The following is a 15248-nucleotide window of genomic DNA, read 5'->3' on the forward strand; positions in this document are numbered from 1 at the left end:
ATAAACAAGACCGTGCCTCGTGATGGTGTATTCCACATTAATACTCCATCAAAATGCTCTCAACAATTTTCTATTTTTCTCCAGCAAGTAAAGACAATCTTAAGTCTATATTAACCTATTAAGGCAATGCATCTCAAATTGAGTATATGGGCAAATGAAAAAACAGGTAAATCTGGGGTCAGCCAAGTGAAGCCTTAATAAGATCAAGTGCACTCACACAAGGGTTAGCTGCAGTGCTGAGAGAGAAAAGTGGTGGAGGAGCCCCATGATCACCTGGCAAGCCATGGACTAGGAATGTAAATCTCAAAAACCTGCACTGAATGACACACATTGAAAATTACTTGCTGCAACATCATAATTATACACGATTGGAAACCAAAATGCCTGTCAGTAGGGGACTGATTAAATAAATTAATGTATGTATTTTCAATGCAGCTGCAAAAAAGAGCAAGCTCTCTACAAAGTGAAATGGAAAGTTCCAACTGCTAAGTGGAAAAAGCATGGGGCATCTCAGTGTGTAACCGCTTGCACATGCATAAAGAAATTCTAGAAGGGTACAGCAAAAACTAATGTGGTTGTCTGATTTGGAGAAGAGTTAGGGAGTGGGCACTGGGTGGAGTGTTAGAAGGGCAGTGATACTTTTCTCTGTGCATCTTTTAATAGTGTTTTATTTTTGAATCATGTGAATTTACTATCAAAAGTTAGATTGAAAAAAATCTATGAGTCTAACCACGCCAGGCCCACATTATAAATAATAATCTACTTTCATCCACCACACTCAATTAATGTTGTTCATTTAAATTTTGTTAGTCTTTTGTATTTAATTCCTAAATTCATTTTGGCTTTGCAGTTGTGTAAGAATGATAAGCATGAGGAATTTAATTTTATGTTTACATGTATTTCGAATCGTTATAATAGAAAATTTAACACTGGGGATCTATACATTTTTTCCCTTTAAAAGAGACCCATACATTATTCAAATTCAAGATACCGTGACATAAAAGAAAAGAAATAATTTCAGGGAAAAAAATCACATTCATTTATTTGGTTCATATAACAACTTGAATATATTTCTGACATCTTGCTTCTATTCCACTGATACATTTATGATTTCAACCCTAAACAAGATGGCTATTATAAAAGCATGGTTTTAATCAAAATCTTAATTTTGTTGTGTTTTAAGTTCCAGCAAGGTGAATTTTTCCATAAAACTTAATAAAAGAGGCATTCTTTTTTAGCAAAGGCAGAACTCCTTAACGACACTTTAAAACTCCTTACTCTTCTCCCACCACCACTGCCACCACAGCGAACATTTTTTGAGATCTTCCGACGCGCTAAACAAAGGTCTAAAGCATTTTTACGTAGATCATCCATTTCAGTCATTTTTCAACAACCGTATAAAGATAAGAACTGTTATCATCTCCAATTTGCAGGTGAAGTCACTGCAGTTCAAGGAGGTTATTTAACTTGCCCAACATGGCCAATAAGTGGTGGAATCGAGATGTGAATTCAGGCAGACTGACCCTTCAGTCCATGTCTAACCCACTCTACTGTGTATCTCCCCCCACCCCTACTTCACGTCTGCCCTGGCTGGCTAATGCATCGTCTCATGGTTTCTACTACCATCCACATGCTGATGCGGACACTCAAGTCAATCTCTCCTGTTCAACCCCTCATTTGAATTTCAGAATAATTTCAATTACCTCCTAAATATCTCCAGCACCCAAATGTCCCACAGGCCCAAAACACACCACCTCATCTGCCCCCATAAACCGGCTCTGTGCAATATCATCATTCTTCCACTTTCAAAAGCCAAGAACCTCAGGAATCGTTCTTCCTCTTCCCACAGCCATCTCAGACATCTGATCAATTCTATTTATTTTATATTTGTAATAATTCTTCCTTTTCGTTCTTATTACCACTTCCGTGACCTAGGCTGTCCTCATCTCTTATCTGGTCTCCAACACTGAATCCTAATCCTGTCTTCTCCCACCCAGCCATTCTCAACAGTCTTCAGGCTGATCTTCCAAATCAAAACTGACCATGTTAATCCCCTGCTCAGCACCCTTTACTGGCTGCCATCCAAAGGGGAAAGTCTAAGCACTACAGTGGGACAGTTAAGGTCCACTGCCCTCCAGGGCCTGCCTACTTCACCAGACTCATCTCTGACCACCATCCCGTCATACTTCAGCTCACCCCTCAAAATTACGTAACAGCTTACAGGCCCTGGCACATGCTCCCACTTCGTATTCCTATTCATTTATTCAACAAACACTCACCGAGCAACTTCTACAAGTCAGGCACTATTTTGGGGCACCAGGGAAATAGTTATGAAGAAAAAGAAAAAAAATCTCTACCCAGAGATTTATTCATGCTGACCCCGCTGCCTGGCCTCACTCTCCTCTAAATCAGCCTTTTCTATTTAGCCTGGGTCTCATTTTCTCTAAGGAGCTTTCCCTAAGCCCTTGTCCTTGTCCCAAAGCTAGAAGGATACTTCTCTTTAATGCTTGCACTGTATAACTCTCTTCAGCACTCAGCAAAAAAATGGAAGTGACTGCTTATGCAACTTTTCCCACCAGACTTTAAGTTTCTTGAAGACAGGGACCACATCTTATTTGTATATGCACATTAATTAGTACAGAATATGGCAAGTACAATTGTTAGTTCAATTAATTAACGAAATCTTTACAAAGAGCCTATTACATACCAGAAAGTGTGCTACACACTTCATACACACCTTCTCATTTCATTCTCTCAACAATCCTAAGGCTAAAAATGCTTACCTCGGCATTAGCTATCACTATTATTTTTTGTTGTTACACAGTAGATATTACCATCTCCATTTTGCAGATGGGAAACTAAGTATAAGAGGAGTATCTCTAAAATGTTACACACCACTTCACACCTGCTGGGGTGGCTATAATAAAAAAATCAGATAATACCAAGTGCTGGAGGGATTGTAAAATGGTGCAGTTCCTTAAATAGTTAAACAGAGTTACCATATGACTCAGCATTTCCACTCCTAGGGATATACTCAAAAGTAATGACAACATGTCCACACAAACACCTGTACATAAATGTTTATAACAGTGATTATCATTATTCATAATAGCCAAAAGGTAGAAGCAATCCAAATGTCCATCAACTGATGAACGGATAAACAAAATGCGTTTCATCATACAAGGGGATATTATTGGGCCATAAAAATGAATGCAGTACTCATGCTACATGATGAACCTTGACAACAGGAAGAGGCCAGTCACAAAAGACTACATATTATATGATTCCATGTATCTGAAATGCCCCAAGCAGGCACTCTAGGGAGACAGCAAGTACATTAGTCTTGCTGGGGCCGGGGGGGTGGGGGTGGGTGGGGTGAAAGTGGAATAGGGGAGTGAGAACTAAAGGTCCAGGAAAATGTTGTGAAATTGAGTGTGGTGCTGACTGTAGACATCTGTGAATACACTAAAACCACTGAATCACAGAATTCAATTGGGGAATATGGTATGTGAACTGCATCTCTATTTTAAGGCTACTATTAAAAAAAAATAGGGCCACACAGGTAGCAAAAGATGAGGCTGAAACTCAAAGTTGGGTCTAACTGCAAAGCCTTTGCTGTTTCCACCACTCCCAAGCTGCTAGACAAAGGCCAGGACTAAAACGCAGTTCTCTGTTTCCTTACATTTCAGTTTTACAAATGTCAAATTACTGATGTCTGACTGTGACTCAGCAGAAAGCTAGACAAATTATGATCTTTAAAATAAAAATCCAAAACTGACTGTTTCAAATAAGGTAACTGTACCTGAATCAAAACCGCCGAATGTGTCAGGGCATCGTTCAACATCGTGAGCACATTTGATGTAGGAACAACCCCAGGATCATGACCCCAAGAAGTTATTAGTAGTCGATCATAACCCTATGGGAAAGAAATGAATAAAACACAGCATGGCGTTTAGAAACAAAAAAAAATTAAGAAAGTTATCTATAATACTGCTTACCGGTTTCTATCCTCCTTAAAAATGATTTTTAAAAAAACCTCATTCAACATACCTGGAATATATCTGGCAGTTTTCGAAGTCTTGTACCTTTGGACAGCAAAAGAGATGGTGGTCCTTGTCTGGTGATATGGTAAATGTACAGTTTAAACCAGACAGAACTGACTTCTGGGATAGCTGGTCCAATATGCTAAAATCATAAAACACGTAAGATAAAGTTGTAAATACTTATCCAAAGAAGCCAAATTTCACAAATGACCAAGTATATTCTTAAAGCTAACGCCTCATGTAAGTGTTAATTGCTATCATCCTTATGAAGATAAATTTTAAAGGATCCATTCAAGCAGTTTCAAACTTACACTGGAATTGAGAAAGCAGGTCTTATCACTGCAATTAAGAGAATGGACTCTGGAGTAGATGGCCTAAGTCTGAATCTTGGCTTCATCCCCTCAGCCCTATCACCTAAGGTTACTTAAGCGCTCTTGTGCCTCATTTTGCTCATCTGTTAACATGGCGACAAAATACTTATCTCTTAAGGACATTGTTAAAGGTTTAAAATAGTACCTGGCAGCACATAACAAGCTCTATGTCAAAGTGTTAGTTATTACAATCATTAATAATTTTTCTCAAAAGGGACTATCTATCATTCCATCCATCTTACCATTCATCCATTCACCAGAGGCTGTGTTAAAGAACAGAAGGAAGAGAGAGAGAGAGAGAGAGAGAGAGAGAGAGAGAGAGAGAGAGTGTGTGTGTGTGTGTGTGTGTGTGTGTGTGTGTGTTGCGGGGGGGCTGCAAATCTACAATCACTCCTGCTGAACAGAGGACAAAACAGGGGTAAGGGGGGAGTGGGCGCACTGAAGCAGCTAGATCAGCACAGGCAACAAAATCATCCTGGTACAAGAATCCCTTCCTTTCTTCTACACCATTAAACATATCTAGGAAACCAGGAAGGATGTAGCACTGAAGACCAGAGCACAAACCTCACTCTTTGAAAATGGTACATGTCACAATGGCCTTGCTACGTATACAAACAAACGCAACTGATCGATTTTTAAAAAGTAAAAGACCAGAAGTCATTTTCATGATTTTAAAGATAACTAGAGTTCTAGCTTTCAAGCATAATCTTTTTCTTTTCAGCTTATTTAGCATCACAGCCCCACTTCCAAAATATTTCATTTTTCCTAATTAAATTTATCTTATCCCTCAAGGTAATCCAGGTTTCCTTCTCAGAGCAGCCAAAAACATTATTTTTTTTAATCCTGCATTCAAGAAGAAAATTTTAACTGAATGTGTCACTAGTCACTAGATAATACATATATAAAATGTACCAATTATACCTCACAAACTGAACATAACATCTTATAACAGCAAAAAATACAAAACTGCTTTCTGAGTTGATGATTTTAATATCTGGTTATCTACAAACTGAGAATTAATACAATAAGACTGATAAACCTCTCCTTCCAGTGGCCATGAGGAAGGATGAAATGGCAGCAGTGAGCTTCCCAGTGAGTCTTTACCTGAGGGGTGCAGCTGCTGACAGGCCGGATTTCATTGGTGAGAGGAGCCATGGAAACAAGCAGTGTGTAATTTTTGTTCAGAACTCTGCTGCAAGTTGCAGGGTCCAACCCAAGAAGGCTTTCACAGCGCAAGAGATCCAGAGGAAAACCTGAATTATGATCAAACACATACATAGAATGAAAGACTGACAATGTGAAAAAAAAGAGTCTAAGATGAAACACTGATAACTGCCTTGAGATTTAAATTTTTTTAATAAGGTAGAATATCTTTATTAAAAAGCACTTTAGGGCTTCCCTGGTGGCGCAGTGGTTGAGAGTCCGCCTGCCGATGCAGGGGACACGGGTTCGTGCCCCGGTCCGGGAAGATCCAACATGCCGTGGAGTGGCTGGGCCCGTGAGCCGTGGCCACTGAGCCTGCGCGTCCAGAGCCTGTGCTCCGCAACGGGAGAGGCCACAACAGTGAGAGGCCCGCGTACCGCAAAAAAAAAAAAAGGCATCTTATTTCCTAGGAGACCAATAAGACTCTTTAAGACTTAAAGCTGAAAGTTTTTATTCTCTGGTCCAGAAAGATAACTGTCCACTGGTGTTTCTTCAGGCTAACCTTATACTTTAAAAATGTTTGCTTTATCTTACTTCCTCTCCATCATGGCAGTGGCATCTTATGAAAGATGCCTAACTCCCCCAATTTTCAATCTCTATAAAAACTTTGCAACCAAGTTTTGAATTGACCAGAAGGGCAAGAATTCCTCATTTAGAAACATGTGCCTAAACTGTAGTCCATAAAGCAGGAACTCACTTAGCATGCAACTGATTTTAAGTGTTCCCATTCTTAATCCTTCTGGAAAATACCAGTCCTACTGCTCTCTAAAAAGATAAAGGGAATTTGGAGGGTCTGTCTGTGTCTGGCCTCTCACAGATAAACAAGGGGAGTGCCTGTGATCTTATCTAAGTTATATGAGAAAGGGTGGGTCCTTGCAGTAAGCCCTTTCCTGAAACACAAAAGGGTGAGAAGCTTCAGGTAAAACTCAACATTGTCAATGCCAAGTATAGAAAATATTTAATGAATACTAGGATATGGAAGGAAGTCTAAAGAGTTGATGGTGGTAAAACAAAGTTTTTACAACTGTGATTGCTTTTCTACAAATGAGGTTTAATTTCTAAACATTTCATAGTACTAGACTGCCAAATTACAAACAGTGGCTTTAAGACTTGTACTGATCCTAGGGAAAAGATAGCTTTTTAAAGACAAAAGATACCTGGAAAAAAATTATGCTTATAAAATGAAGAAAAGTTAGACCACACATTGTTTCTGTTTTTTAAGCAGTGCCTCATGCTGTCTAAAACCAAAAGATTACTAAGAAACTAGTCTTTTTCACACGTTATCAGAGGTTTGCTTCTATGACAGTATCAGAAGGCTGTTTGCTTTACAGTGAATACCAAGTACTACATGATACACTCAAACTACAAATTACTAGTGACATAAAAAAAAATTCTTGCTACTCAAAACAAAATGCTTAAACACCAATACTATAGAATTTCTTGTTTAAGAAGGAGTAAGATTAAGTTATCACTCCTGGCACCTACAGAAAGTTACCTTTCTCAACATGGAGAGTATTAAGCCCTAATGCCCTAAAAAGTTATTCTTTATCTGGAATGAACGACCTTCTTTTCTATGAATCTAGAATGGTACTAGTTATACACCATTATAAGAAAAATTGAGAAACAGTCACTTAAATCATCTTCTGTGTTCTGTGGTTCTAACGAGGAGCCCCAGTTAAGAAAGGCTGGTTAAAAGAATGAAACTTCATAAACAATTGCCCATTTGGTCTCATGGGGAGGGAGGAGTTAATCACATTTTAACTTTGGAGCCACATCAATTATTCTAAGCTCCAGAAATAGTCAACTATTAAATATACCTTAAAGGTTAGAATTATACTTTACTTTCACACAGAATAGGTTTAGGTTTACCATTTAACTTAGTTGATGATACACAGACTATTCATGGTGAAAAACAAAGTTTAGCCCAACCTATTAAACAACGAATTGTTGATGAATAAATCAATAAAAACCTCAGTGTTCAAGAGAAGATGATGTAAGGAACAGAGCAGAGGAAAAAAATTCAAGAGACATGGATTCAAGTCCCAGCTCTTCCATTTACTAATTATATAGGTTTTAATGACTAAATGGGCAGGAGATTTAACCAAGACAAGCTTCAATTTCTTTACCTATAAATTGAGTTACCCCTGGCTGGTCACTAGCACTAATAATCTTGGACTCTATGATGGGCAGTAAAAGATGGCTACAACAGAATAGTTCAAATATTCTAACCCATTATCTCGATAAGTCACTAAAAAGTCCCAGAAATTCCAGGATTTGTACATCCAGAGACATATTTAAGACTGTGCCACTGTTAGGTCACATGATCTAATATTTGGTAACCAAAAAATGGTTACTATCAACAAATGCTTATCAATAAGTGCTTTAGACTCTTGGTGTTTGGTGATTTAATATTCTCAGTTTCAACTGTTTATGAATAACCTCAGAAAGAGCTCCAGCATGAAAGCATTTGTAATACTGCTAAAGCACAACTCTGAACCAAACACCCCAAGGCTGAAGAAGTGAGTCACTAGGTACTAAGTGTGTCTAGCCTCACTCAGCTAAACTACCCAGCATCTTTGTCCTCTCCTCTGCAACAACTCTTGTGAAGTGCCAAGTGATTCTGCCCTAAATTTTTTTAGTTGAGCTGAAAAGAAAGCCAGATGCTGATGAAAGCAGTAGAACGAAAATGGATATGACTAAGAAAATGATGGTTCTTGGCCAGAAAATAGAACTTTTAGGTAAATGAAAGAATGAGTGAAATTAAACGTGACACTGGTGCTAAGAATTCACAGTGTCCCAAAATGCAACTCCTGTGAATGTCCAAAGACTTCACATTCACAGTGTAATGCTCTTACACTGGTACCCAAGCTGTTGCATCTTTTTAAAAACACACATTCCTGGGTGCCATTCCACATTTTAGGACCTAATACCATCAGTTCAACTGAAGTTCGGGAACCCCTTTCTATCACGAAACTGAGAGAGCACACTAGGGCAAGAGCCACATTAGAGTTCATCAATAGATTAAAACTGCTTCCATTTCTTTCTTTAACTCTCTGAAATGAAGTTATCTGTTCCCTTTTTTACTCTTTAAAGTAAAATACTTTAGTAAATATTATAGCAGCATTTGAATAGGAAGACCCTGTTTATTATCTTTAGATAACGAATCTTTCATTCTTGACATTTCATGCTTCCTAAATAAATTTCGGCATTTGTCCATCTCTCAAGACAGATGCCTATTCTGTATCCCATCCAGCTACTTCAACAAATTAACACTCCAACTCTTTTTGTAGGTAACTAAACAAATTTAGATACTACGAAAGTCAGTGGCACATGAAAGAGGAGAAACAGTAAAATAAGATAAGGAACAGCTGACGAGTAGAGACATTCACAGAACGAGCCAACAGTTATAAATTCAATGTGCCATCTACACAAGATGTTTTCAACAAGTGCCGATTAAGTAAGTGAGCATGACCTGTTTAATTTCTTAGAAAGAAGTTCCACAGGATCATGTCTTCACCGTCAAGTCCTTTTATCCTACCGTAACTGGGTTGGTCCGGCTGTGCCGTTTGTGCAGCTAGATGTTTATTATGACGCAGAAACAATATTGTGTTTCTCAGGGTGAGTGCATGATCAAAGTATCTCTGTGCTTCTCCTTCACCAGTGCTCTGAACCTAAACCAAGAGGAAACAAAGTTTGCAACAAAAACCACTCTCATGCCATTCATTCTAGTATATGACCATACAGTAGAGACATTAAGATATTTAAAATCAGTAAATCAAAGATTTGCCCAGGCGATTTGGAAACAAACATTAACCCCAATCGTGGTTGGGCTTCCATGTGACTATACCTTTGAAGATGACAGAAATTACCCCAGCAAGTAAAACCAACAACTTCAGCAACCACGTAATGCTAAATTGTACCATTATACGTTGTATGTTCCATACATGATTCAAATAAGGTGCTTTAAAAACTCTAAGATCTATATATTCTGTTTCATCCAGAAAAGTACTCCAATCCGTGGTCACCAATTATGCCACTATCTTATCACCCTGTTCACAACTTTGCAAGGAACAATGGAGTACGTGATTCAACACAGCTGTTCAACATTGCTGAACATACAGCTAAAAATCACTCAGCAAGGATTCACGGAGTCCCTATTATGTGCTATGACCTCTCCAGGATGTAAGGAGAGAGTGGTGGACAAAACTCCTGCCTTCACTGGGTTTACATGTATGCTCTTCTGACACTGAGTCAGTCACCTGTTTAATACGTAAAAATATACACATTCCAGAAACAACACAGAAAACAGAAGGAAAGGTCTACAGGGGGAAATAACTAAATTAGATTTGCATGAAATTAATAACATCAACTGATTAATCAAGGTGAAGCTTAAAAAATAGCTAAGAAACTATTTTTAAAAACTAAACTTCAGACTAAAGGGCTTTCCCAAGAATGACTATGTCGTAAAAAAGAATACAGATATATAAAGTGTAAAAGGGATCTTCCAATTTGCTATACTTGATAAAACACTAGTTGAGGTGAGAAAAATAAAAATCAGGAAAACATGTTAAAATGTGCTAAATATAAAAAATTTACTGGCAAAAGATGATACACAATAAGAAACAGGGTTAAACAAGATATTAAAAGTATTGAGGAAATAATAAAAATATAAAGATAAAAGTTAAAGAGACAAATTAATAACAAGGATTATCTCAGGCACTAAAAAAGTAAAAATCCTATGGAGAAGGGGGAGTGGAAAAAAATGTTATGGTAAGTCTTTTTTTTTTCCTGAGATGTAAAGGAAGTACAAAATCATAAAAAATTCTCTAAACATACATGAGTTCATCACTAAAGCACAAAAGTTACCAAAATTATTAGTCAAAGAATAGATCAGGCACACAAACTGTTTGCATAAAGAAGTGCAGAGGACAGAACAGAATACCCAGGGAATGAAAAACACCAAAAGGGCAATCACGATTCACAGCTAAGGAAAACTAGGCTGTACTCATGAGGAAAAGGATGGTTAAGAACAAAAAGGGCTGAAGTCTTCAAGATGCTAAAAGGGGTAGTGAGAGTGGACACATACGATACGCAGGGACACTGTTCCAGAAAAGTGGAACAAAAACTTCAAACAAAATTGCTTAAGAGTAGATCTTACAGTCATATTGAAAAAAAAAGTTAAAGGCTACTTTAGAAAAGGGCAATTAAAAAAATTAAGATTAACTTAGACATAGGCTTAAGATTTCTGTACCCCATTTCTTCATTATATCAAATTATGCTAACAGCTTAGATGAGGTAGACAAATCACTGTTTTTAAATCACAAAATTCATTCATCCGCTCAATATGTTTAAGCCTAAATGACTGCCATGGTATTAAAGTGCGAATGAGGTGGGAGTGAACAAGAATACACGAAAAATCTACATAATCAATAACTGGTGTTTTATCAAGCAAGAAAAGATTCCAAATGCCTTGACATCCCATAATAAGCTTTCTAGATTTACCTTTTCTAGTTCTATAAGAAAGCTGTCCAGAGACTCATCTGAGAGTTTGCCAACTTCGAACATTGTGACTGCATGGCTTTTCAAGTTCTGCAATAAAGAAACAAAAACAAAACTAAAATGTACCTTACAAAAACAAAACTAAAATGTACCTTATTTGAGCCTATTATTAACAAGTTGTAGTTTTCCCTTTGAATGCTAAGCATCTTAGATTTATATTACGCTTTCCAATACATTTAAACTTAAGGGTGGGTGAGGAGCTGATTTTTCTAATTACAAAAGTAGCCCTCACTAAAAAGTTCCGACGTTCCTCTAAGGAATATAAGACAAAGGCAGTTGCATTTTCCAGAAAAAATCTAGTACTTAAAAAAAGATATAAAAGCACTGAATTATTTTATATCTAATCTTTATTTTAAACATGTTCGTATTTAAACAAGAATCTGACTTACTGGTGAAAGGTTTCCCATCATTAAAAAGGCAGTAAGAGTTGAGTCAAACAGGAATGCAATACGCTTTGTATATCCTGTAGACAAACTCAAACTGCTTATACTGGCTGTGTCTGTTGGGGGAAAAAAAAATCATAGTTTAAAAATCAAGTAAATGAAAACTGTTCTTTGCTTATCATTTGGAATGAGAAAGTATTTCATTTCAGCTTTATTTAATAATCAGAAAGTACATAATATAGGTAACACTGTAGTCATAAGAGGTCCCAATCCTACCTATCTCCAACATAGAGATAAAAAAAGTTAAAGTTCAAAAAAAAAATTTTTTTTAAAGGCACTCACTTTTGTAGTAATTTTTTTAAAAACCAATAATAAACCAAGACATGATCACTGTCAGATCAGTAAGACTACCTAGCCTAACCTCTACAGACAAGTCACCTGGCTCAGGTAACAGAGCTACTTAGGGTAGGAGCAGAAGCCCATGTTGTGTGCCCCTCTCCCCTCCCAACACAAAACCACGTGCAGCCCGCTCGTCCACTATGCTTTGCCTCCCTCTGTGCTTAGCCCAAGCAATGGCCTTCCTGCACTCGCCAGCTGGCATGCTCTTATTCATTCGCAACCCAAAAATCATCTTCTCCATGAAGGCTCCTAAACCTCTCTAGGCAGAAAGAGGGCTCTTCCTCTTTGCACTCCACAGGCACCATAATGCTTCTCACACTGTGGTGGTTTTTATGGTTATACCCTCCAGACTTACTTTTTGGAAGGAAACTACCATATTCTTGTCAATTTTATATCCCTAAGATCTACCACAAGGCCCAACATATGGGTAAGTACTCAAAGACTACTTCTGAATGACTGAAATCCAGAACAAACTACAAAATAACTGTAAGCCTGGAGAGTTTGCTTTATGAGTGTATGTGCAGACACATGGCTTATCTACAGACAGACTCAAACTGAGTTACTGCTAACCTGGATCTTCTTGACTATTTGTATCAGTGTCAGTAGCCGATGAAGCTTCTTGTACAGGACTCCTACTTTCCCCGCCATCCCATGATAGGAGCATCTTTTGTGGCTCTAAAGTACTCCTATTAATGAAGAATACATTCACTTTTTAAAAATCATATAAATGATCATATATAAAAACAGCTACTGAAGTCAGTACTTAAATTATGAACATCCACCTAAATCCACTCTTACATTCAAGCCCAAAATTGAGACACAGTCCCAAAATACTCTGCACACACAGAAAAGGTTCTTAACTAAACCCATGGATAGACTTCAGGAAATTTGAGGACGTTTAAAAATTATATGTAAAATATTGTATGAGCTTTTCTCTGGGGAAAGCATTTTAGTTTTCATCAGATTCTAAAAACGATTACCACACACACAAGATTAACAACCACTAATATATATATGGTTCACCTCAGTTGACAGGTTGAATAAGTAAAATTTTTGTATGTAAAACAATGCTTTTTTCAAAAAGAAACTCTCCTACTAAATAAATGAGTTACTTTAATTTGTTTACGGATGGAACATTCTTCCACGATGAATGAAGTTGATCCAAATTTATTACTTGTCCCTTCTTATGGGCAAACCCCAATCGGCAGTACATTGACACAGCATTCTGAAAGGAATGTAAAGGAAATGAACATCTGAAATAAACTAGACTTCAGAATGTATGTAGAGAAAAAACTGTTATGGACTATGCTTACAGTGAGCCTCAAACATTTTCATCCCATAACTAGAAGAAAAAATTTTCAGTAGGCCTAGTCTTCCCCTAAGGTCTTCACATATGTAGGAGAGGGAATGCTCCCAACTGTCTGGCCTGGGCCTCCCTAGATCCACCCCCAAAGAAGCGGAAGTTGTTGCTTTATCTGACTTCATTACAAGGTACTGTGACTTCACTACAAGACACTGGTCAGGCTGCTTTCTGGTGGGCACAGATGTGTGAGTACACCTTTCACTCCCTGGGATGGAATACTGGTTCAGGGTTCTTATTTTGCTCTTCTCTATCTTTGTAAGCACCTCGACTACACACTTCCTCTGACAGCTAATAAGAATCTCACTGCTTCCGTTTCTCAGTATCAAGACAAAAATCTATAATCCATTCAGTATTCCTATCACAAGTGAAAAGAGTATAAAAATTACATACCTTAACCAGGGATAGGTCTATCTCAAGAACATTTGCAAGCTGCAAAATAAAATTTAAAAAATATTTTACATTCTAAGAATCATAAGCATATTACACAGTTGTAATAGACAATTTAACCATAATCAGAAAATTTTTAATTATTAATAACTGAGTCTGGGCCTCCCTGGTGGCGCAGTGGTTGAGAGTCCGCCTGCCGATGCAGGGGATGCGGGTTCGTGCCCCGGTCCGGGAGGATCCCATATGCCGCGGAGCGGCTGGGCCCGTGGGCCATGGCCGCTGAGCCTGCGCGTCCGGAGCCTGTGCTCCGCGGCGGGAGAGGCCACAACAGTGAGAGGCCCGCATACCGCAAAAAAAAAAAAAAAAAAAAAAAAAAAAACAAAAACAAAAAACTGAGTCTGAATAAATTTTGTAATGAGAATTTTTTTCTTTCCATATCTCTAAGACACTTAGAGGAGTACAAATCCAGGCAGTGACCATAACAACTGAATTACATAGCCTTTAATTTTGTCTCATTCAAAATAAAAAAATTTCCAGATGAGTCAATTGTCTACAATGCTTTTATTATAAAGTCATATAAGGTTATTTAACCCATTCATAAGCTATTAACTAAAAAAATTTTAATATACATATGCAGGAAGTAACTTAAGAATAGTGAACTTAAGTATATTAATGGTCCAAGATCTAACCATGGGTGGATTTTGAAAATATTTTAATTATATCATTAAATAATTTTATCTACTTTACACAAACTTATTTTATAATCTTGAGGTTCTTTCCTAAGATGCTATCACACTTACCTCTGCAACATTAGTGTGCTCATCTATTGAAACAAATATCTTATAGAGTAGAGTTTCAAAATAATCACCTTGCACTCGATTCATTACAAAACCTTCAAGAGGAGGAACTAAAATAAACAAAAGAGACTTTTCTCAGTGACATAATTTTATAAAACAAGAAAGTTTAATTCAAACATCTAATTGAAAAGAGACCTCCAACTTAGGGACTGAATTCAGCTTTTGATTCATTTTACCAACTCCATAGCAAGTTTTCCTAAAACTCCCAAAGTAAGGTCATATGCAATGCTGTCTACACAGAGTGGACTCTTATGGCAGAGCATAAATCCTACAAAGAGTAATTTCATCCCCATGGACCTCTCAGCATTACTGAGGCGGAGAAGTGCTAGAGGCATGGACTTGGTAGAAAGGCAGGGGGGGCCGGTGCTGCTTCAGAATGGGGAAGCCTGCCAAGGGTATGTTTCTGATGCGTCTTAGGCAGCAGGTGGCTGGTCTAAAGCAGAAAAGCAAGAAGTGCAAGTTACCATGCTATCCAAAACCAGGGGGACAGAAGGTAAGAAGGTATTGGCTCTCTGCCCTCCACATCATCCCTGCTCCATCCTGAGAAAAGGGGAAATTCATCTGCGTGACTGCCACGTTTATCACTGGTATCATTTGCTCTTTGGGGCTTTCTATTCTGTAACCTCCTCGATGGGAAGAGGGTCAAGACCTTCCGCACAAGAGGCTGCCCGATCGATGCTCCC

At 37.9% G+C, this 15248-nt stretch overlaps 1 protein-coding gene across 1 annotated transcript in view; it reads right to left on the reverse strand.

Annotated features, from left to right (window-relative positions):
• FAM91A1 (family with sequence similarity 91 member A1) overlaps positions 1 to 15248 on the reverse strand; it is a 41983-nt gene that overhangs the window by 11184 nt on the left and 15551 nt on the right. The window contains exons 9-18 of the mRNA XM_082601584.1: positions 14509 to 14615; positions 13712 to 13750; positions 13071 to 13183; positions 12529 to 12644; positions 11566 to 11675; positions 11120 to 11206; positions 9156 to 9288; positions 5519 to 5667; positions 4051 to 4185; positions 3803 to 3916 (exon numbers count right to left, since the gene is read on the reverse strand). Coding sequence (XP_082457710.1) covers positions 3803 to 3916; positions 4051 to 4185; positions 5519 to 5667; positions 9156 to 9288; positions 11120 to 11206; positions 11566 to 11675; positions 12529 to 12644; positions 13071 to 13183; positions 13712 to 13750; positions 14509 to 14615 — 1103 coding nt within the window. The remainder of the gene's footprint in view (positions 1 to 3802; positions 3917 to 4050; positions 4186 to 5518; positions 5668 to 9155; positions 9289 to 11119; positions 11207 to 11565; positions 11676 to 12528; positions 12645 to 13070; positions 13184 to 13711; positions 13751 to 14508; positions 14616 to 15248) is intronic.

The sequence above is a fragment of the Mesoplodon mirus genome (genome assembly GCF_964341445.2).
Source record: "Mesoplodon mirus genome assembly, chromosome: 16".
Classification (NCBI taxonomy): Eukaryota; Metazoa; Chordata; class Mammalia; order Artiodactyla; family Ziphiidae; genus Mesoplodon; species Mesoplodon mirus.